Source organism: Strix aluco, chromosome 8 (assembly GCF_031877795.1).
Source record: "Strix aluco isolate bStrAlu1 chromosome 8, bStrAlu1.hap1, whole genome shotgun sequence".
Taxonomy (NCBI): domain Eukaryota; kingdom Metazoa; phylum Chordata; class Aves; order Strigiformes; family Strigidae; genus Strix; species Strix aluco.
Genome location: NC_133938.1, coordinates 25,448,836 through 25,469,013, shown reverse-complemented (window position 1 = coordinate 25,469,013; position 20,178 = coordinate 25,448,836). Strand labels below are relative to the sequence as shown.

Here is a 20,178-nt window from a genome sequence, read left to right as displayed (position 1 = left end):
ACTGTTAACTATGAAATTTTTATAACTGTGCTTTCATTAAGAATGCAGAGGCATTATAGCATGTGTACTCCTAACAGTATTTCAGAAGTCAGTATGTATAGCTGTATTCTCACATCAGATTTCCTAGTTTGACAAAAGATTTTTTTTTTCAACTCATGAAGATATGATGCCCATATTCAGTCATAGTTTCTGTAGCAGAAAAGCTTTCTTGTTTAATTTTTATTTAATAATTTAATAAATTTCTAAGAATATACTTGGTGGTGTGTAGGAAATAGGGTTAAAGAGTTGTGTCTCTCCCAAATGGTTTTATCCTGATAGTGTTCCGATTGTCTTAAAGTATCCAACATATGCTGTCAGTTTCCCATTGAATGTTATTGCCTAGTGCATGTCAGAAGGGGCTGTGTTCTGTGATGTGTAAAATCACTTTCCATATGAAGGCTGGATGCATGTAGGAGACTTATCTGAATGGAAAGTGAGATTTGGTTAACCTGTAAGGGAAAAAAGTTCCTAAGTGTAATATGAAATATTACCTGGACTTGCGAAGACCTGTGGCAGCACTGAGTGTTTGGCACAGCCATTTCAGCTTGCGTAGTTGACATGTAAAGCTGTTGCATTTGGACAGAAGACCATCTTAATTGTTACTGTGCTTCTGTGACCTTCCCTAAGATTCAGTAGAAATATTTGTGTTAAATATAGTCACAATACTTCATTTCACTATGAAATTTGTTTTCATAGATGTCTTTTGGTGAGACATGATTGCTTTTCAGAGAAGCTCTTGTGGATCTGCTCTGTGATGGTGCTTCTTGCTTTTAATTTCAGTCATATTTCCTTTTATTAAAATACTGCCGTTTTTTCTGATGCCTCATTAATGGAAGCTCAGCATGGACAGAACAGGAGGAATGCTTTTTTGTCATGAGTGAGAGGCTCTGTTGTCTCTATTTTAGACCCGTGCATGTATACTGCTTTCCGCACTTCCACATTGAGACAGTGTGTCTAAATGCTGTACTTTGTGTTAAGTAACATAACTGAGATTGGGACTTTCTGCTACTTTCCCGTTTTCTGCCCTTTCTCATCTTACATCTTAACTACTACATGCCTTCCTTTCTAGTCTTGCAAGTCGTGTCTGTTCCACCCCCTCCCCGTTTTGTTTTCCTGGCTGGGTTGGGTATATAGCTGTTCTCTTTATTTGTATTTGGTCAGTGGTTCCCCATGCTTGTCTCTACCTTCAAGGGCTGATGTGACAGAATTCTTCAGTTATCCTCTCTTTAAAAGTTACTGGATCTCAGGCCATTATTTGTTCCAAAAGGATTGCCAGTTCTGAGTTGTTACGAAGCTTTCCAACAAGGATGTTTATTTTCTGCTATTTAAAATTTTATTTGGCTGAATTATGTACAATATTGATAAATGTTACATTAATGTGTACAAAATGTATGTTTGTGGAACTGAACGTAAGCAGAAGCAAGTGGCAGTAAGATGCTGTGGGAGAAAGGACAAGCAGATGGTGACAGAAACCACTCTTTCTGAATTTGTAGTTGCCGCTGAGTCCAGATGACATGAAGAAGTAGGATTCTTGATTTGGTTTCCAGTAGGATATGTAGCAGAGTGAAAACTGTTTAATTTGCAGTTTCTTTCTAGTAATTTAACCAGCAGAATACACAAAATAGTATGTCGAGTCTCGTCTTCTCATTGTACCCTTCGTGCTTCATACTCCCATGTGTGGTTTGCCTTCCTGTAATTAAGGAACTGTTAAAGTAATTAGTTTTCCTCATTTTTCATGGGACTATGTTTCTGAGATGCTGTTGAAATATTACCTAAATAAACCCAGAATTAAAGAAACAAATCTTCATCACTTCACTTTCATTAATGTCTAAACTACACTTTGAGTCAAAGAAACATCAGGAAAGATCAACCACAGGTAAACTATGAACATAGCAGTATGAATCTGAAGAGCTTCTAGGTAGGTTTCTTAACATGTGTTAAGTCTTAGGTCCAAACTATTCTGAAAGATCCTGCCCGTGGAAGAAGCAGTACATCTCTGCTACTGCCATGCTAGGTAACTCTCCCAACAGAACTGTTGACGACACCCTCAGGTATGGTGTGGTGTTCTGAGCAGTGAGTGCTCCAGTGGTCACTTCCAAGGGGGAGGCAAGCAACAAGTAGACACTGGAATAAATGCTCACAAAACATCCTTAAAGGGCAAAAGAGTTGTAAATATCTGAAGTCAGTGACTTCAGTAAGGCTGTATGAGTTCACTTTATGAGCTATTTTTTAAGTAAACCTCAGCTACTCAAAATTAAAATACTATGTGAAACTGCATATTTCAAGAAAATTCCAGATTCATTACATTGCTGCCTTACATTGTTCCACCCTTCTTTCCCTTTCATTCCAAAATTGGAGACCCCTGTGTTAGAGATTCAGACAATGAATCCTTTTATCTAGCACTTACATTCATTATTCATTGTGCGTTGTCAGTGGATTGCTACTTCAGTCCTGAATTAGAGATAATTAATCTTAGGAAAGCACTTGTAATTTCACACTTTATGAAGCAGTATTGTCTCAGCACAGTAGTGCTGTGGTGGCAAAATAATGCTCATTGTTGCTGTTCAGTATTGTATCTCTTAATATTTATGTGCATTCAGGTCTTTGTTTACCTGTTTGTAGGTTTATGTTAGAGCAGTCATGACTGTGTTTTGCTTTGGAAATACTTTGGTATCTTTATTTTATACAGAATTTCAAACAGAAATTGATAAATTGCCATTTAAATGGTGAGGTTAGAAAGACCTTTATCCTTTTCAGTATTGAAAAGGAAAACTTGGAAAAGTGATGGACTTTAGAGCAAGGGGAGTTGAGTAGATTCCCAATTTGGCATGTTACTTCAGGTGGCGTGTTAAATTGGTAGCTGGTAATTGATCAGATACAGGCTCCATTTAGAAGCTGAGGCCTGATGTTTTCCATCTTGTGGTTAAATGTTTCTAAACCTTCTTGCTATGCACATAGCTTTCTAGGAGCTCTAGTTGTATGTGTGAGCACATATGTAAAAACTTTACTCAGGAAGGTAATTTCAGGTATTGCAACCTCTTTGTTTAGTTCATACATCTGCATAGGGAACAGTTCCTGCTCTGTATCTTGCAATACCTTAGGAAACATTCTAAAAATACCGGTATCTCTTGACAGTACTTGAAACTGATATTTCTAGAATGCTGAAAGAATAAAATTCTAATCTACACTCACATGGAGGTACTGGAGAAGTGATTCAGTGCAGTTACCAGAGATCCCTTAGTTGCATAGCGCACAGAAGGGAATATTTTGGAATAAATACCAATGTATGCTTGTCCTTCTACTCTTCCTTTGTATGCTGTTGATTGCAGTAGGAGATTAAAAACTGAGAGCTAAAAACAGACTTTCCGTTTCACTTGGCATTCTTGTTAAGTGGAGAAAAAAAATTGCTAAGGGCTTTCAAAATGTTCTCTTAAGTCTCTTCAGCTGTATTTGCCTAATTGTTTTCAGGAGTTTCACAGTAATTGCTAACTAAGGTATATAGCACAATGAGACTTTTTGATTACACACTTCATGAAAACTGGCACATCATAAAAATATTTACTATAATTTTTGCTTATTATTAGGTTTTCCACAGCAAATTTAATTCCTTTGTAGAAATGTTAATCTTATCACAGTCCTTAAATAGAAATTGGGGAAAAATAATTAAAATTTAAATAAGAGTGTATTACACTGTGCAATTTGTGCTGACTAGAGAAACATACCTCCAAGCTGAGTTACCCTGTGATCCTGACCTCGTAAGTGGAGTCAAGAATTAGAATTTATTGTTAGTCTAATTAATGCCCTAGCAGTCTAATCAAAATGCAGCTGTGTTTATTGTTGGCCAATTACAGTGATGCTAACACTTGTAGTTTAATTACTGCTAGCTTCCAATAATCGATGGAGCATCATCAGTATCCTGAGCCCTGCTGGGAGGAGGATGCTGGTGGTGGCTCTACGTGGGATTTTGCTGGGTGCTTTCAAGCAGTCAGTTGCTAATGCTTTGTGTTGATCCAGAAGCTTATGGTTGTTAATCACTCTGGTTTTCTTAGACCTTTATTGTATCAGCTATAATTTCCTTAAGACTGTGCAGTTGCACAAAGCTGAGCTGAATGTAAAAACAAGTTAGACAGAAGTCATTCAACTGTAATGACTTTGTTTAGTCACTCAACTGCAAGGCATGTGCTGCTACACCTAAAGCCAAGCTCAAATAGTAAGTGCAGGCCAAGAGAAGTCCAGACAAAAGGTTGCAAGTCCTTAGGCAGTATGTTTCTGGGGCACTCTGAGACCTGTGGCCTGCTAATAGCAATGTCAATACTGTCTCTACAGGGCTACAAGTTGTGTGCGGGTAAGAGAGAGAGATCTGTGTGTAAGACTCCTGCTAGAGAGGGGGGGAGCATAAGCTGACCTTTCGGGTTGGCTTGCTGAATATAGTAGCTGAAGATGGAATTAGTCTGCTTGCAAAGCTATAAGCTATTACCATTGCGATGGAAGCACTGACATCGCTTCATATTGTTGTTCCATTGATGGCCGGTCTGCAGTAAACCCCAAGCAAAGGGCAGCTTCTCCTGCACGGTCATTGGGTCTGCAGCAGCTCCTGCAAAACAAGCCTTCTGAGTGCTGCCAGGTGCTGTGTAATTTTGATGTGCACTTGAAAGGATGTTCTTAAGCTCTTAAAATCCTTCATTGTGGCTTTCATTTTTCAGTGTAAGACATTCTTCAGTGTTGAGTCATCTTCTGGTGATGAAACACAGAGGTTTTTTCATTGTGTTTACAGTAGCTTCCTTGTGTGAGCTGACAGGGCTTATTACACTAGGGGACTCTGATCTGAACTGCAGCAGTTTGGCAAAATGGAAAGGTAATCTATTCAGAAAGAAAATCTCTGCAAGCTGTTTGAATCTGGTACAATAGGTGTCGTGGTTTAGGCCCAGCTGGCAACTAAGCACTCACTCTGGTGGAATGGGGAGGAGAATTGGAAGAAAAAGGTAAAAACTCATGAGTTGAGAGCGGACAGTTTAATAGGACAACACAAGGAGAGAAAGTACTAATAACAACAACAGTAATACTAATAAAAGAGTATACGAAGCCAGTGATACACAGTGCAGTCACTCACTGTGTGGAACCCTGTGCCAAGCACTTTTCCGAGCCATGGTCCCTCCTCCCCTCTGCCAGCTCCCCCAGTTCATATCCTGAGCATGACATCACATGGTATTGAATGTCCCCTTGGCTAGTCTGGGTCAGCTATCCTGACTGTGTCCCCTCCCAGCTTCTTGTGAAAATTAATTCTATCTCAGCTGAACCCAGGACATTATGGCAGAGGTTCTTCAGAGGCCATGAATTGGTGATTTTTTTTGTTTTGTTGTTGTTTTGGGTTGTGGTTTTTCTTCTCTAATCTTATTGCTGGAGGAAGTTAGTTTCTGTGCAAATGAAATACTGGGTTTCTGGGAAATGCTATTTATAGTCTTTTTGAGGTAAATGTGGGCCAAAGTCTAATAGAGAACCTCAAGAATGATATACAGTAGATCTTCAGATGGTCTGTGTTTGTAAGGATCATATTCTACAAAACATGTGAGAAGGATCACAACGATGATCAGGGGACTGGGCAGTCTGTCATATGAGGAAAGGCTGAGAGAATTGGCTTTGTTCGGCCTTGAGAGAAGAAGGCTTAGGGGAGACCTTATCACCATGTTTCAGTATTTAAAGGGTGGCTGCAAAGAAGATGGAGACTCCCTTTTTACAAGGAGTCACGTGGAAAAGACAAGGGGTAACGGGTAAAAGTTACTGCTGGGGAGATTCCGATTGGACACAAGAGGAAAATTTTTTCACAATGAGAACAATCATCCACTGGAATAATCTCCCCAGGGAAGTGTTGGATTCCCCAACACTGGACACTTTTAAGATTCAGCTGGACAGGGTGCTGGGCCATCTTGTCTAGACAGTGCTTGTGCCAAGAAAGGTTGGACCAGATGACCCTTGAGGTCTCTTCCAACCTGGTATTCTGTGATGCTATGGTCAAATAAGACTCAGTTTTCTGTCTTGCTTTATTCAGGTAATGTTTGAAATATTCAGTTTAGATGAAGCTATGACAAATTTGCCACTCTGCTGTATGAAGTGTAGCAAAAGTGTAGAGAGTCATGTTTATAAAAATTAAGTCTGTCCTTTGTGAGAGCTGCTGCTTGGTCTAATCTACTCTAGGCTGTTTAGCAACAAATTAGAATTACTGGGAATAGTAGCCATAATACACAAACTAAACTTTGTCTTTCTTTCCTATGCCTTGATCCTAGATCTTTTGCAGTTCTGAGTAGGGCTTTATTTTTGTTTTGTTATTTCTCTGAGAAATACCGATTTATGTCCTTATCAGAGGCATAGCTTATAAACAAATCTTGCTTGCAAAATTTGCTCGTTTAGGTGTGTAGGGAAATAATCCTGGTACACAGGTAAGTTAATATGTCCCTTGGCATGTTGGAAGAGACTATTAGCTGTAAACTGCCCTGGTTTTTCACACAGTGAAACTCTCTTGGTTTTGAATCTTGAAAGTGTGCTTTGGGTAATTCCTCCAAATGTTAGGAGTAGATAATTTGTATACAATTTTCAGTGTAAAGTTCTGTCTGCAGCTTTGATTAGGTTATCCAGTGTGTTTCAAGTTCTCTATGTTTAATATCTATGTCCTTTATAAGGAACGTTCTTACCTCACTATTATCTAGAACTTAGCAAAAGTGTGAAGCTTCAAGACATGTTCCTATACCTGTCCCCTTTTTTCCCTGCTCCCCGGTACACACTTTCATTGATTGTTTTTGGGAGAGGGGGTATAAAATTTTCCATTTGCTGGTCTCTTAGTTTTTATGGAAAGACAATTATGATCTCCTGCCTTTCCCGTACTTCCTCCATTAATGTTCTACTACCTATCATATTTAGAACTTTCCTAAGTGTTTCCTAGAAAAATCATTACAGTCCTTCATGACTGTACCAAACACTAGGACTTTAGTCTATTGTCAAAACAATTAAAGAGCAATGTTTTTTCATTCAGAGTTGAGATCTGTAACAGATGTAGGCTATTTAATCTCCTTCACTAAATTCCCAACCTTAATTCATAAACTGTCTTTTCTGTCTTTTCCATCAGTGTTGTTTACCTTTTAATACTTGTACCTGTAATTTCATATATAGTACTAACTCTTTTCTTCTACTACATCTGAAATTGCTTTATTTCTTAGTGTTAGCATTCCTTTCTTGTGACTTACCCTGCTGTGTTTCTGTTAAGTCCTCCACAGTCTCTGACTTGAATAATTGCTTCTAGTTCAGTCTGTTTATTTTCCATCATCCTGGCATTAATATACAAGTAGCTGTGAGATGGTTTATTCTCTTTCTTTCTTGGTAAGTAGTTTTGTTTTCTTCTTTCCTTCCTCCTCCCCCTTTTCTTCTACTATATACAAGTCTGGCATTTCAGTTCTTTATTTAGAGTTGTCTCTTTGTCAAAAATTGAATCTTGTATCCAGTCCAGGCTGTTTTTTCTTATGCCAGCTCTGAAGACAGAAGATTGGTTGTCTGAAGGGAAGTAGCGGCTAGTCAAGAGCACATGTGTGCTTTGTGAGGACTGTGCTCCATGCGTGAAGTCTCTAGACTTCTCCTTTCAGTTGATTAAAGGAATGATGAACTTCTTGTGTGCAGTGGTGTAGAAAGTGAAGATGAGGTTTAGCAGATCATATGTGGACTTCCTGATTTGTTTGAACTTCTTTGGGGAGAGTGAAAGAAGGTGTGATTCACATGGACTGTTATGCAGTCAGTTTAAGAGATGACCTCTTTGCAGACATTCAGTACTCAAAGTGCTGTTAATACTTATTTTTGTTTCCGGGGTTGGTGGCAAGATATGAAATGGAAGTTGTCAGCTGTTGAACTTTTGATCATTTTGAGCTGATGGAACCAGGTACCAGTGATCTTCACAGCACATAATACATCTTTTCCTGGAGACTATCTAGAAAGAAATGATGTGCGTTGAAAAGATGTAAGTGGAAAAGGTAATCTCATAAATGTTGTGGCAATTACTAAAACTCATAGTGTGTCTCTACTATTCTTCTGGATAGCTCAAAATGTAACAGGCAGACCACACAGAAGTTGATGAGTGTTTTGGTTGGTTTGTTTGTTTGGGTGGTGGTGGTTGTTGGTTTTTGTTTTTCTTTTTTTTAGAATTCAGAAAGTAATGGGAAATGAGAGTGGAAGGGTTACTTGAAGGAGTAACATTATGGTCATTTCTAAGGGGAATAGTCAGTGGCAGTGTATGGAGATGCACATCTGAAAAAGTGAAGTGAGAAGGGAACCCAAAGGTGGTAGAAAAAGGGAGTGAAAATAGAAAGACATTAGATTAAATATAATGTGTAGAACATGGGTAAGGACTCTAATAGCACGAAAAAATTACTCCAGACAAAAATTGGAATCACTGGAGAGTAACATGGTTACCTGGAGGAGGCAAAAATGAGATACATTGTGAAGTAATTTGGAGCAGATGGGAGGTGGGGAAAAAAAAAAAATGAAGAGCAGAGATGTCTCACTGTAAAAGGTTGTAAAAGTCAAGGTGACAGATGAGGGCTTAGAAAAAGGTGCTCTAGTAAACAAATTACAGAACCCAAATCATTTCTTTGCTTGGTGAGGGGAAGGAAAAGGCAGAGAAAGAATTGGAGGTGACAGTGAAGTTTTGATCCTGAGAGAGAGTAAAAGTGCATGCATTATTTAGAACAGAAAAGGAAGATTGTAGCAAGAGACTAGGAAAAAAAGGTATACTCAGTACTAAAAAGAATTAGTTTGTGATAATGGTGTGGCAGAAATGGGAGAGGAAGCTGACATTTGGATTAGAACCAATTTGAAGGAAATGTGCTGAATTATTGCTGTGCGTTTGAACAGATATGTGGAGGTGTCAATTAAGTAATTGAAAAACTTTTACTTACAATGGACTTGTTTCCTATGAGGGGGCTAAAAGAATCAATATAGCAGTACATCAGAACATTGGGAATATTTACTGCAATGTTACATCTTGACATGAAATGCGTAACTCAAGTTGCTTTATGGATGCTATGAAATAATGATAATGATCACCAAATTTGCTATATTTTTATCACTTAATAAAAATGCTTTATCTCTTGTGCATAGATATTTGATTTAATGGATGCCAAAGCCCGTGCTGACTGTATCAAAGAAATAGATCTTCTTAAGGTAAAAGATTTGTTTAAAAAATGTACAGCCATCATCAAAGTATATTAAGATTTTTAACAGATATAGTTCAGGTGTCCATTGTTGTCTGTGTAGAGTTTTTATAAGCCTCATTTAAGGGAATTTCGTAATCTTTAATGTTTTAAAAATTAACATTGAGAAGTAAATCCTATAGAAGAATGGGTAATTTTTCAAGTAGAAGTTTCTGCTAAAACCACAGTATTGTAAACAGCTGTGTCCTGTGTACAGTAAAATACTGATTTTAAAATTTGACTTTGCTGTTTCAGATAAGTTTTTCATAGCACAGATGCATTGAAGCAAAATTCCTCTAAAATTGCAACTTCAGTCATCATGTTGATCCTAAAATGCCATCATGTTCTTGCAAAATGTTTATCTGTAAATGTTTCTCATAAACATATATTTTGTGTATCATACTGAAATAGACTTTTAGGGATTGTTTGCCTAAAGAAGAATGTTTCATTTGTCAGTCTTAAAAGATAAGATGCTCTACACTAAAATGTGCTTTATTCTGCTTTCTTAGCAACTGAATCATCCAAATGTAATTAAATATTATGCCTCATTCATTGAAGACAATGAACTGAACATAGTGTTGGAATTAGCTGATGCTGGTGATCTCTCTAGAATGATAAAGGTAGGAATTCACTTTTTTAAAAAAATTAAAAGCTTGCTCAACTTTGGCTTTTCATTCTGCATGCTCATCACTGGGTGAAATGCAGTGAAAATATCAGGAACTGTGGAAAGAAAAGCGGAGTGTTTGGACTGACTTTTAAAAAAATGTGTGCCCAGTATTGATGCTTATGTATTTTTAACACTGTTGCCCAGAATGTAAGTGCAGATGGGGACATAACTAGACTGAAATTATATTAGCACTGGGGAGAAGAAGAAAAACGGTGAAGAAAAGCACTGTCACCACCATTTATAACAATACATTCTGACAGCATTCCTGATTTTTGGCACAATTGTGTTTTGTATTCCAATATTCTGTTCTCTATAGTGGTGGTGAAAGCAGAGAAGGACTGGTGTCGTAAGGCAGAACTAGATCTTTAACTTCAACTGATAACCCATTTAGCAAACAATATAAAGGTTGAAATGGAAATAACTGCATCATTTTATAGGGCTAGTTAAATACTTCTTTATCTTGAGACTAACACGTATTCTGAAAATGTATTTCATATTTGGTTGAAATCACATGCAGTGAACTTACTGATATATAGTTGTGCATTATGGGTTAATTGCTTTCCTTTGTAGTTTTTAAATGCCTATTCTTTAGCTAATCAGAAAAATTTACCCAAGACTGCTTGTATAAACTTTGTATTCTGAAACTTAGATTAACTTTTAACTAGCTTTTTTATCTTGGTTTGTCATCTGGCAACTACTTCCCCTCTTTCCCTACCCTTTTTCCACTGGGTCTTGGTTTTAGTATGTCCCTTTGGTGTACTTTCTTGTTGTGCACACCAACATTACTGTTGTCAACAGCGTAACTCTGGGAATACATAATGCCAGTCAATTAGCATTTGCTCAGCAACAGCCGGGCACAGAATGGAGTTCTGATGTTTTGCTTAGGACTTACATGAATAGAGAATGTTAATTTCTTCATTAATGACTTTCATACTGATTTTTTTTTTTGAGCTTTTGAAAAATATTCCCTTTTAGATTGATAATTGTAAGGTAGGACAGTCAAAATTTGGTTCTAAACAAGTTGACAGCATTCTGTTAATATTTATATCCAAATCTGATATTTTTCTTCACATCATGAATTATTAATTCTGTGGGCTTACATTTCATAAAACATAAAGGAAGGTTTGTCTTCTCTTTTGGATGTTCAGTTTTGACACAACAGTTATTAATATGAGTACTCTGTGACAGATTGCCTTATGGCATGTCTGGTCTTATGACCCATTGAAGCTTTTACTTTTTCCCCTGCTTTTTTTTTCCTTTATTTTTTTAAATTTTAAATCCATTGTGTGAATAATGGCTTCTTCAGTGCAGTTGGCCTCATTACACCTTGTCCAAGTCGGTGGGTATTTCTTACAGGCTCGATTTTGGAGGCACTTTGTGATTGTCCTCTTAACACAGGGGTCATGTTTAATGTAGCAAACTTAGATTGCTGTTTGATGTTAATGACAGCCTATCAGGCTATTATTAAATATGTATGAGGTGTCACAATGCACTCAGTCTTCATGCTGCTGGTGGAGGAAATGATTTGGTAGACTACTTGAATGGTATGACTTTAAATACGGGGCGCATCAGTTATATGGTGTCTTCTTAAGGAGCATTTTAAAAATTGCCTGAAAAATAAATGATATGTAATGGTATGGAATTTTCCTAGCAGAATGGCTGCCTGTCACACTATTAAGGTAGATAACTATATTGTGTTATTAAAACAACCGAACCATGCTTTGGTTTCCAGTGTTCTTGCTAAAATGCTGTTCTACGTTTGTTGGAAGATGTTGAGGCACCCCCAGAAGAGTGTTTGGGTACCAGGCTTCTTGTGAGATTTGTAGAGAGGATCAAGCATGTTTTTTTTAAATTGTAAATTACCTCAACTTGAATAACACTGAAACCAACATTAATGTGAGGGAAAACTACTTAATTAGTTTACTTGGGTATTTGTTATGACATTATTGGCACATCAGAGAATACTTACAAAGCTGCTGTGCCTCACAGTGCACCGTAATGAATTCTTTAGTTCTTCCCTTACTGAACTACATCCTTGCTGCCCTGCTTTTATACCGTCCCTCTTGTTACCTGTGAATAATACTCTCTTTGTCCCCATTGAGTAGACAACTGAGGAAAATCACTTGGTACATTCATATAGATTCTAGTAGAATTCATAGAATCTGCTGTATGTCCAAAAAAAAAAAGCAGCTGTGCATTGGCATTTACAAACTGCACAATGAAATCGGAGACATCTTGTGTTCTCTCTGTCTCTCTGTGTGTTTATGTATGTACATACACAGATTTAAACCACTTTATTGTAATGAATTTTTTCAATTACCTCTGTCACAGGGAGATGTTTCAGTACAGCCTCCGTTCTCAAAAGTAGGACGTTCCAAAATTGAGGCTTTTGTACCTTATAGCTTTTAATGGCCTGGTAGATTCTTGGACATGGCATGTCAGTAATACTGAGAGGCAACCATTATCAGTGGCTTTGAGTTGGTTTTGTGCTAGAATATGTACCTCAGTGCTGTGTAACCCCTGTGTAGGAATGGTGAAAGAAGGAAAAATTAGTGATTTTTCTCTGAATTAAGCTGCTGGATACTACTACATCAAAGATTTTTACAAGTAAATACTTAGTAACTATTGTGCTAGTTCCCAGTGCTCATGGTCTATTGTCTGTGGTCTCTGCTGTGGAACATGGGGATAGTGCATGGCTACCAAGGTTAAGGTTAGTGGGTAGTTCATGAGAATTCTTGTTGCTGTGTAATCCCCCATCCTTTTGCAATACAAAAATATGTTGTAAAGCAGGTTTGAGGCTTGATCCCTCTTCCTAGTAGTCATGGTTCTCCTTCACCACAATGACAGGGTTACAGTTGTTCTGGCGACTTTTTTTTTGGTTTGGGATTTTTTTATTTTAAAGCAACAATTGATGTATTGGCTAAAGAAAATGCCATAAGAAAAGAAGAATCTACTAATTGCATTCATCAAGAAAATATAATGATTCAGTAAAAAGAACTAGTTAGTAAAGTGTGTGCGAAAGGTGTTGAAATGAGAATTTTTGAACTGTCTTGCAGAACAATTAGCATATTCCTTAAGATTATAAAGTTATTAGAAAGGCTTGTAAGAAGGCATGTTATCAAGACACTAAAATGTTGTGGGTTTTTTTAGAAAAAATCAGCAATAAACTTCTAGGTCTGTTTCATTTCTGCAGATATTTTTAGTTTTTCTGGCAAATAATCTTAACACACACACACACAAATGCAAACTTTAAACTGAATATGTCATACAGATCTTAAGGAAGTTAATCATGTTTTGGGAACAAGCATGAAAGCTTTCATCTAAAAAGTTGAAAATATGTTTGCAACTTTCTCAAGATAGATGGGAAATAATTTGAATTCTACAAAATGTCACCTAGGCACTTCACTCTTCAGAGAACACTTTGTGTATATATTTTTCAACTTTTAAGAAAAGCAAACATACCATAATTATCTAGGTAAAATAAGACAAAAATTTTAAAACTTCTCATCAGTATGAAGTTCATATTGATACCTCGGGTTTCTGTAGTTGGGAACAGTGAATTCCTTGTCCTACAGAAACTGAGTATGTTTAAGGACAGTTAAAATACAGGGATAGTCACTTTGCAAGAAGCTGATGCATATCTAAACTGTTTGTGTCAGTAGCTAGAGCTCTGTTTAGACTTGTTTGAAATCTCATTGATTATCATTCTGATGTTTCACCAGTGGTGGATAGTTTGGGCTTCACTGTGTGAAACTGCATCAGGCAATTTCTCCTCTCCACATGGTCTGGGATGCAGACCCTCTCTCTTCTCCCCATGCTGAAATACATTAGCAATGAGGTTTTTTGGAACTTATTTGTGGTACTCTGGGGTTGACTAACTTGCCTGTGCTGCATTATGGCACAGCTTGCCCTTTTTCAAGGCCTTAAAGAGTGGAAGCAGTTTTAGCTTCAGTCATTGGCAGCTTTGCCAAACCAGAGTGCTGCTCCTGCCTGTGTGAAGCAACCACGACTCCATTGCAGAATCCATGGGGCTGCAGCCTGAGTGTGTGAGGTGGCTACAGGGTGAGATGACAGCCTTTGGGGATTTATAGACAAGTTGTAATGGCAGTGGATTTGGAAGGAACATAGGGGCACAGGGTAGTTATTACAGTCTGTCTTATCTTAAGCATTCCATGGTGTCTGTGAGGCTGGACAGCACTGAATGGAGGGTTATTCACGGCGTTCTGAACTTGGGTGGGGATCAGGTGCAGGTCAAACTTCTGCCTGGGTTGCTTTTGTGCATTTAGCTGTGCATCTGGCCCCACTGTTGTTGCAGTGTGGCAGAGAGTTGAGGGGGCATGTACTGCTACAGAAGTGAATTACTTTTTCTGTCTGCATACTAGCTGCCCTGGATTGCTAGATGGCTAGTAGCCCATGATTAACCATTCTTACTGCAGTGAAGCTGGTTATGTTGCTGAGAATGGAAACTTGTCACTTGTTTTTTCAGACTATTTTCTAGTGGATTACTGTCCTGGGAATGTGCTAGAAACGGAGTTGGTTTTTCAGGCAGTGGGGTTATCTGATGAATGTTGATAGCATGTGTTAGCTATAGTTTGACTTTAATTGCAAGAGTGATAATTTTCATTTTCGGTGATAATTGGAAGATTTTTGGGAGTATGAAGTTAGGGAACACCTGTGTAAAGAAGAGGTGCAGTGTCAGAATTTAGCAGGTCAGGTGTTTACCTCTTCCCAGGGTATCACCCAGTATTTTGGGAAACCCTCAGTTATTCATTGACGATATTGTTTGGCTATCTCTTTATCATACAAAATATTGATTTACAACTTTAGCAGTTGTAGGAGATTGTGGGCATTTGTGTTTGGAAGGCTGGTGGGACAATGATGATGTCTCCAATGTAGTTTGAATGGCAGTGTTGCAGAAGCTGTATTCTGCTGTGTACACATGTGTATAGCAGGACAGTAACTATTTGCTGTTAGGGTTGCCAAAGATTCAGCTGTGTGAGAATGTGTTTTCAGTTTGTCAAAATCAACAATTTTATACTAAAATGTTGCATGCCAGCTGCCCACTTGAGCGTGTATGTTTCCAAAGATGTTGTATGGTTTAGTAGACTGCTAAGGAAAAATATATTATTCTGCTGAGATGTATGTTTGTTGTTTTAATCTATTTATTTATTTTAAAATCTAGCAACTGTTGTATCTGAAATACTGTAAACCCCTTGTGCCTTGAAACAGACTTAAAACTTGGAAAGGGGATTTTTTTTACAAACTCACCTAAACTTAAATTCTTCTAACACAGGAGTTCATATGTGCTTAACAGAAATTGCTGGAGCATAGCAGCCAAAGTGGAGAATTTCTGTACACAGAGCTGTGTCAGCCTCTTGCATCTCTTAGTGCTGACAGCATTGCGTACTATCTGAGTGGCTATGAATGCTTCAACCTATAGTATGGGTGACTGAAATGGCTTTGCCAGAAATAGCTTTTTCCGGATGCTTTGAATGGGCTGAAGCTTTCCTGTCTCTGAGACTGTTTATTCTTTCTAACAACACAGGGAAGGGAGTAATCTGAGACAAATGTGGAGAAGACAAAAGACTGGGCAGACAGAAGAGTAGGCTGGGTCAAGCAGCTAAGTGATCCTTAAGAGGGAGAGAGGATCCAACTGGGAATAGGGAAGACAAGTGGATTTAGGACTAGCTGGTTAGCGGTTTTTGAGAGAAGGTAGACTGGGAAGTTATGACACAAGGCAGTAGAGACTGAGGAGTATAAGAGAATGAATATAACAGTAATGGATTGGGAAAATAGGAAATGGGAATCCCAATGCTGGACACGAGCACAGTGAGATTAGAGGAGGCCTTGTGTGTTGCCAGAGAACAGGACAGACTGGGGAAGGATCCTAGAGACTGGCTGCCAGTAGGGAGAGAGCCTGGATGGGTTAACTCATACTGGCTGGGAACAGGATGTGATTGTGTAAATGGAGAAAATAGGACGAAGTGACAAATAGGGAAGGGACAGATCTGAAATGGTGTCAGAGAAGAGGCAGGTTATGTAGGAATTACAGATCAAATACAGCAGAACACAAAGAAGAACCTGCCCTGTAGTGTACTGCCACTTAGAATGTGGGATGGGACTCAAGGTTAGGGGTGTCGCTGTTCTGCTGCTGTTGGCAAATGTAGAAGTCCACCAGCAGTATCCATCTGTTACCTGCTGAAGGACAGTACTCTGTTGTGCAAGTTAATTGGTCAGCTGCAATGCTAACTGTGGCTGTGAAAGTGCCAACTCCGGTAAGCTGTGGGTATCAATATAATAGAGAGCCTGCATTTCTGCAGTTGTTTTTATACTTTTTTGAATCTAGGGAATTGCTTACAACCTAAGGAAGCAACACTGAATCTGTGAAATCAAGCATTCAAAGGCTAGAAAGTCCTACAGCTGAGTATCTTGTACTCTAGAAAATTACAAGTTTATGTCTTCTTTGAAGAACCACTGCTCTATTCAGTGTTAAGGGTGTAGCTACTGTGGGTAGAAATCATGATGGTGCAGTACATGCATCACCATTTATTGCATCTGTGCTGCTGCCTTTGCTGCAGTTTTCAAGGCAGGGAATTCAAGAAAAACAAAGGTTTTGTGGTTAATACAATTGAACGCTCTTCAAAGACCATCTTTTCTTACTGTCTCTGGTACTGCTCTTAAGGGATACTGTATAAACCACTTCACTGTTTTTTTGGTGAGAATTACAATTGCTTATTCTGTATTTCTGATAATCAAGGTAAAACTCTGAGGTCTGATTTGTAGAAGTATTGAGCACTCACAGCTTCATCTGTTCTGAGTAGAAACTATGCTTTGAAGATGAACTGTTTCATAAAGCTAAATACATTGAAAAAGAGGTACTTAAATTGATACCAGAATTAACACTTTTAATCTTAATTTTTTGCCCCCATTCTAATCTGTAAAATGGGGATATTACTACCTCATAATTTCTAAGGCCATTTGTGAAGATAAACTTCACAAAGTTTATTTTATTAATTTGATATTCTGATAATGCATACTACGAAGCTGTACCCTTCCCTGAAACTTATATTTAATAATAGGTTTTGAATAGTGCACAATAAATAAAGCCTAGAGACATTTTCAAACTGCTCATTAGCTGAGTGTCATGAATGAATGAGCAAAGGGTCTTTTGACATAAAGAAAGAAAACAGAACTGAAAACTGCATGTGCACACACTCTCAAGGGGGAGAAATTATGGTGGCTTTAATTCGGAGATTTTTCTTACACATCCAAATATTTGCCATCATGATTATGGAAAAAGTATTATTAAAGTGGTCTTTTGGTATGTGTATGTGTTTTCATGATACTGATTTATCGTGATCTATAAATGTGAATTTTAAAATGTTGAATCTGATTCTTTTGGTTTTCAGCAGTATGTGTGTCGTGCTTTTTTCTTTTTTTTTTTCCATGACTGCTAGATTTAATTTAAAGAACAGAAAAACTCACTATCCCCCTGCCCCACCATGCCAAACCTCCTGACTCGTAGTCTTTTTGTTTAGCATATGGTTATGTTTTATAATATAGAACAGTTTGGCACCTTGCTGAAGCTACATCACTGATAAACATTAAAAGCTTCAAAATATTTTTTCTCTTTTTTCACGTTCTGTATCACCTTTACTCCTAGCAGTTTTGTGTACTCATTTTTGAAAAGACTTAAAAAAGATAGAGTGTAGCTTGAAGAAGCATGTAATATGTTAGGACAGTAATATGTAATATGTTAATACAGTAGTAACTCAGTATGTGCTTATTGCAGATCAAAGCTAAATTATTTTTATGTGCCTCTTCCTAAAGGAGAAGCCTGGGGCTTTGAACCACTCAGGCTTATTTTTGCCACTTACCTTTTTCAAAGCTACTAAAAATCTTTTTGTTAAACTTTTTTTTTTTTACCCCCTGTAATTAAAAAATAGTGCATCCTTATTCAACCTAGTATATATATGGTAGCTATATAGCAGGTAAAAAGGGGGGGTGGGGTATTCTCAGGGGAAATGTCCACTCTGCGGATGGAGCCCTGAAGTCCTAAAAGGAAAAAGGTAGAGCCCTGCCGAGGATGGAGAGCTAGTTCTGATAGGCTTTTGCTCCCCATACGTGTGTGTTACTGGGGTGTCTGACAGGTGCTCGACTGTCACCTTTGCTCTCAACCAGAGGTAACCAAACAGAGCAGCGACAGCAGTTTACCATGTGCAAGTAACGTATATGTGTTGGCAGAAGGAAAGCTGACTGGTCCTGCAGTTTATAACCAGTGGGGTAATTGGGCTGGGTAATTGCCAGGCAACCTTGTTAGTTTTTCTGTGAATTGACCATTGTCTGTGTCTGCCACTGGACCTATAAGAATAAGTGGGTGGATTTTCTGCTAAAATAATTAGACTATCAACACTGTTTTGTCTTGTGGACAGTCCCCTTCACAGATATCACACCTGAAGCTATTGTGTAAGCTGACTGGCTGTATTCAGAGGGAGAGTAATGGTGTCAATCTGCTATGAAAAGTTAACTTGACCTTAAACTTCATTTAACTATTACACAAGGTGTTCAGATAGCTCTAACTGGGGCAGAAATACTTGGGGTGTTTAATCTCCACCTTTGTCTGCTGGTGCTAGAATTGTCTGGCTCCATGAACCTTTAAAGAGCAGGGAGAATTGAAATATTTTATTAAAAAATAGTTCTGGATTCTCTTCTTACTTGAAATGCCCTGCCAACATTACATGGTGATTATTTTTAGTTTTTCACACAGTTGTTTTTGAAAAATTTGCAGTGTCAGTGTTTGTGCTGTATTGAATTACTTGCTGAGAATGAAGAGAGGATTTCAAATTTGTCTGGTTTATTTGTAGTAAAAAGAAAAAAAAGTTAAGATGGTAGCCTCTCTATTTACTGTATCATGCTATTGCTTTTTATTAGGAAGTAGAGTTAATGATTCAAGCACGAGTTTCACCTCTTCATGCTGTACCAGTTTTCCCAAGGGGATTTATTGGTGGGAGATGCATGTAAACAAATACTGTTGAATTTAAACATGTGGCTGTGTGTTTTAAGAAGTCCCACTCAGCGGTAACAGCAGAGACAATGAAAATGATGCAGTATTGGAAATTCTATTTTAGTGGCTCTGCAAGTAGATCTGATTTCAGTAGGTGATCTTTATCTCTGAACACTGTATGCTCTTGGTTTTTTGCATGAGCAAAAATGTTAGGTGGAACGGAGTGAATGTAGGTGGACTACTCACTAAGGAAAAATGAATCCTCGAAAAGGCAGTTGGATAAAAAGATATAGATATATATATATATATATATAAAAGTGACTTTGTTCAGAGCTTTCTAAGGCATATGAGTTTAATCAGGAGTCTTATTAACAGTCTGATTAATAAATTATTAGCATGAAAGAATATATACTAAAAATGGAAAGTACAACAATTTTGACTTGCATTTTTCTTACAAGGCTTTCTATTTTTTTGTAAGTAGATGCCTTTATTTTGATTGTGTGTGAAAGAAGATGATGTTTGAGAAGATGCTTCTATCTCAAGTCTGTGCTGTGCATGTGATGGTTTTTTAATTTTGGGTTTGTTTTTTTCTTTTTTTTTTTTGAAAGACCATAGTTTCATTCTACTAATTTGGGCTTCTGATGCTAGTAGGTGCTTATATTAGTACAATTATTTTGTCTATTAGTTTTTGTACTGTGTCTAAGTCTTTTGTTGCTATTGATTAAATAAAGTTGCTAAGATTACTAACGGAGGAAGATTGGGTTTTTTTAAATGCATTTTTTTGTGGATTCTGGAAGGGAAAAATTAAATGCATGACATCTTCAGTAACTGGAGATGTAAACAACTGGAAAAAAATTTGGAAAAATAACCAGGTATATATCTTTAAAATTATTATTATTGTTAGTCACTTTACTGGCCAAGTACTTGTATGTTCAGTTGGTAGATGCCAAATAGTTGCGGTGTTTTTGTATTTGTTCTATTTTTACAACTAAGAGACAGCTGCTACTCTTGAAATGTAGAAAATTTGATTACTTTGTGATCACCTTGTGATCAAATTGGGTGAATGAATCAAGATGTAGTGGAATGTTCTGTTTTTTTCTGTGTAGAAAGCAAGGAAAAATGGCAGAAAACTTACCAAGGTCTAAAGAGCTGGGCAGCTGAATTAATGAATGAACAGAGCCAGACAAAACTCCTGGGACAACGCTCTCCTACAAGAATTATATAGTCTTTTAAGTAGAAAG

At 37.6% G+C, this 20,178-nt stretch overlaps 1 protein-coding gene across 4 annotated transcripts in view; it reads left to right on the top strand.

Moving 5' to 3' along the window:
* Positions 1–20,178, top strand: part of NEK7 (NIMA related kinase 7) — a 78,906-nt gene that overhangs the window by 24,041 nt on the left and 34,687 nt on the right. For all 4 annotated transcript variants that reach the window (XM_074832738.1, XM_074832740.1, XM_074832737.1 and 1 more), the window contains exons 4-5: positions 9,175–9,237; positions 9,776–9,886. In XM_074832738.1, the coding sequence (XP_074688839.1) occupies positions 9,175–9,237; positions 9,776–9,886 (174 nt within the window). The remainder of the gene's footprint in view (positions 1–9,174; positions 9,238–9,775; positions 9,887–20,178) is intronic.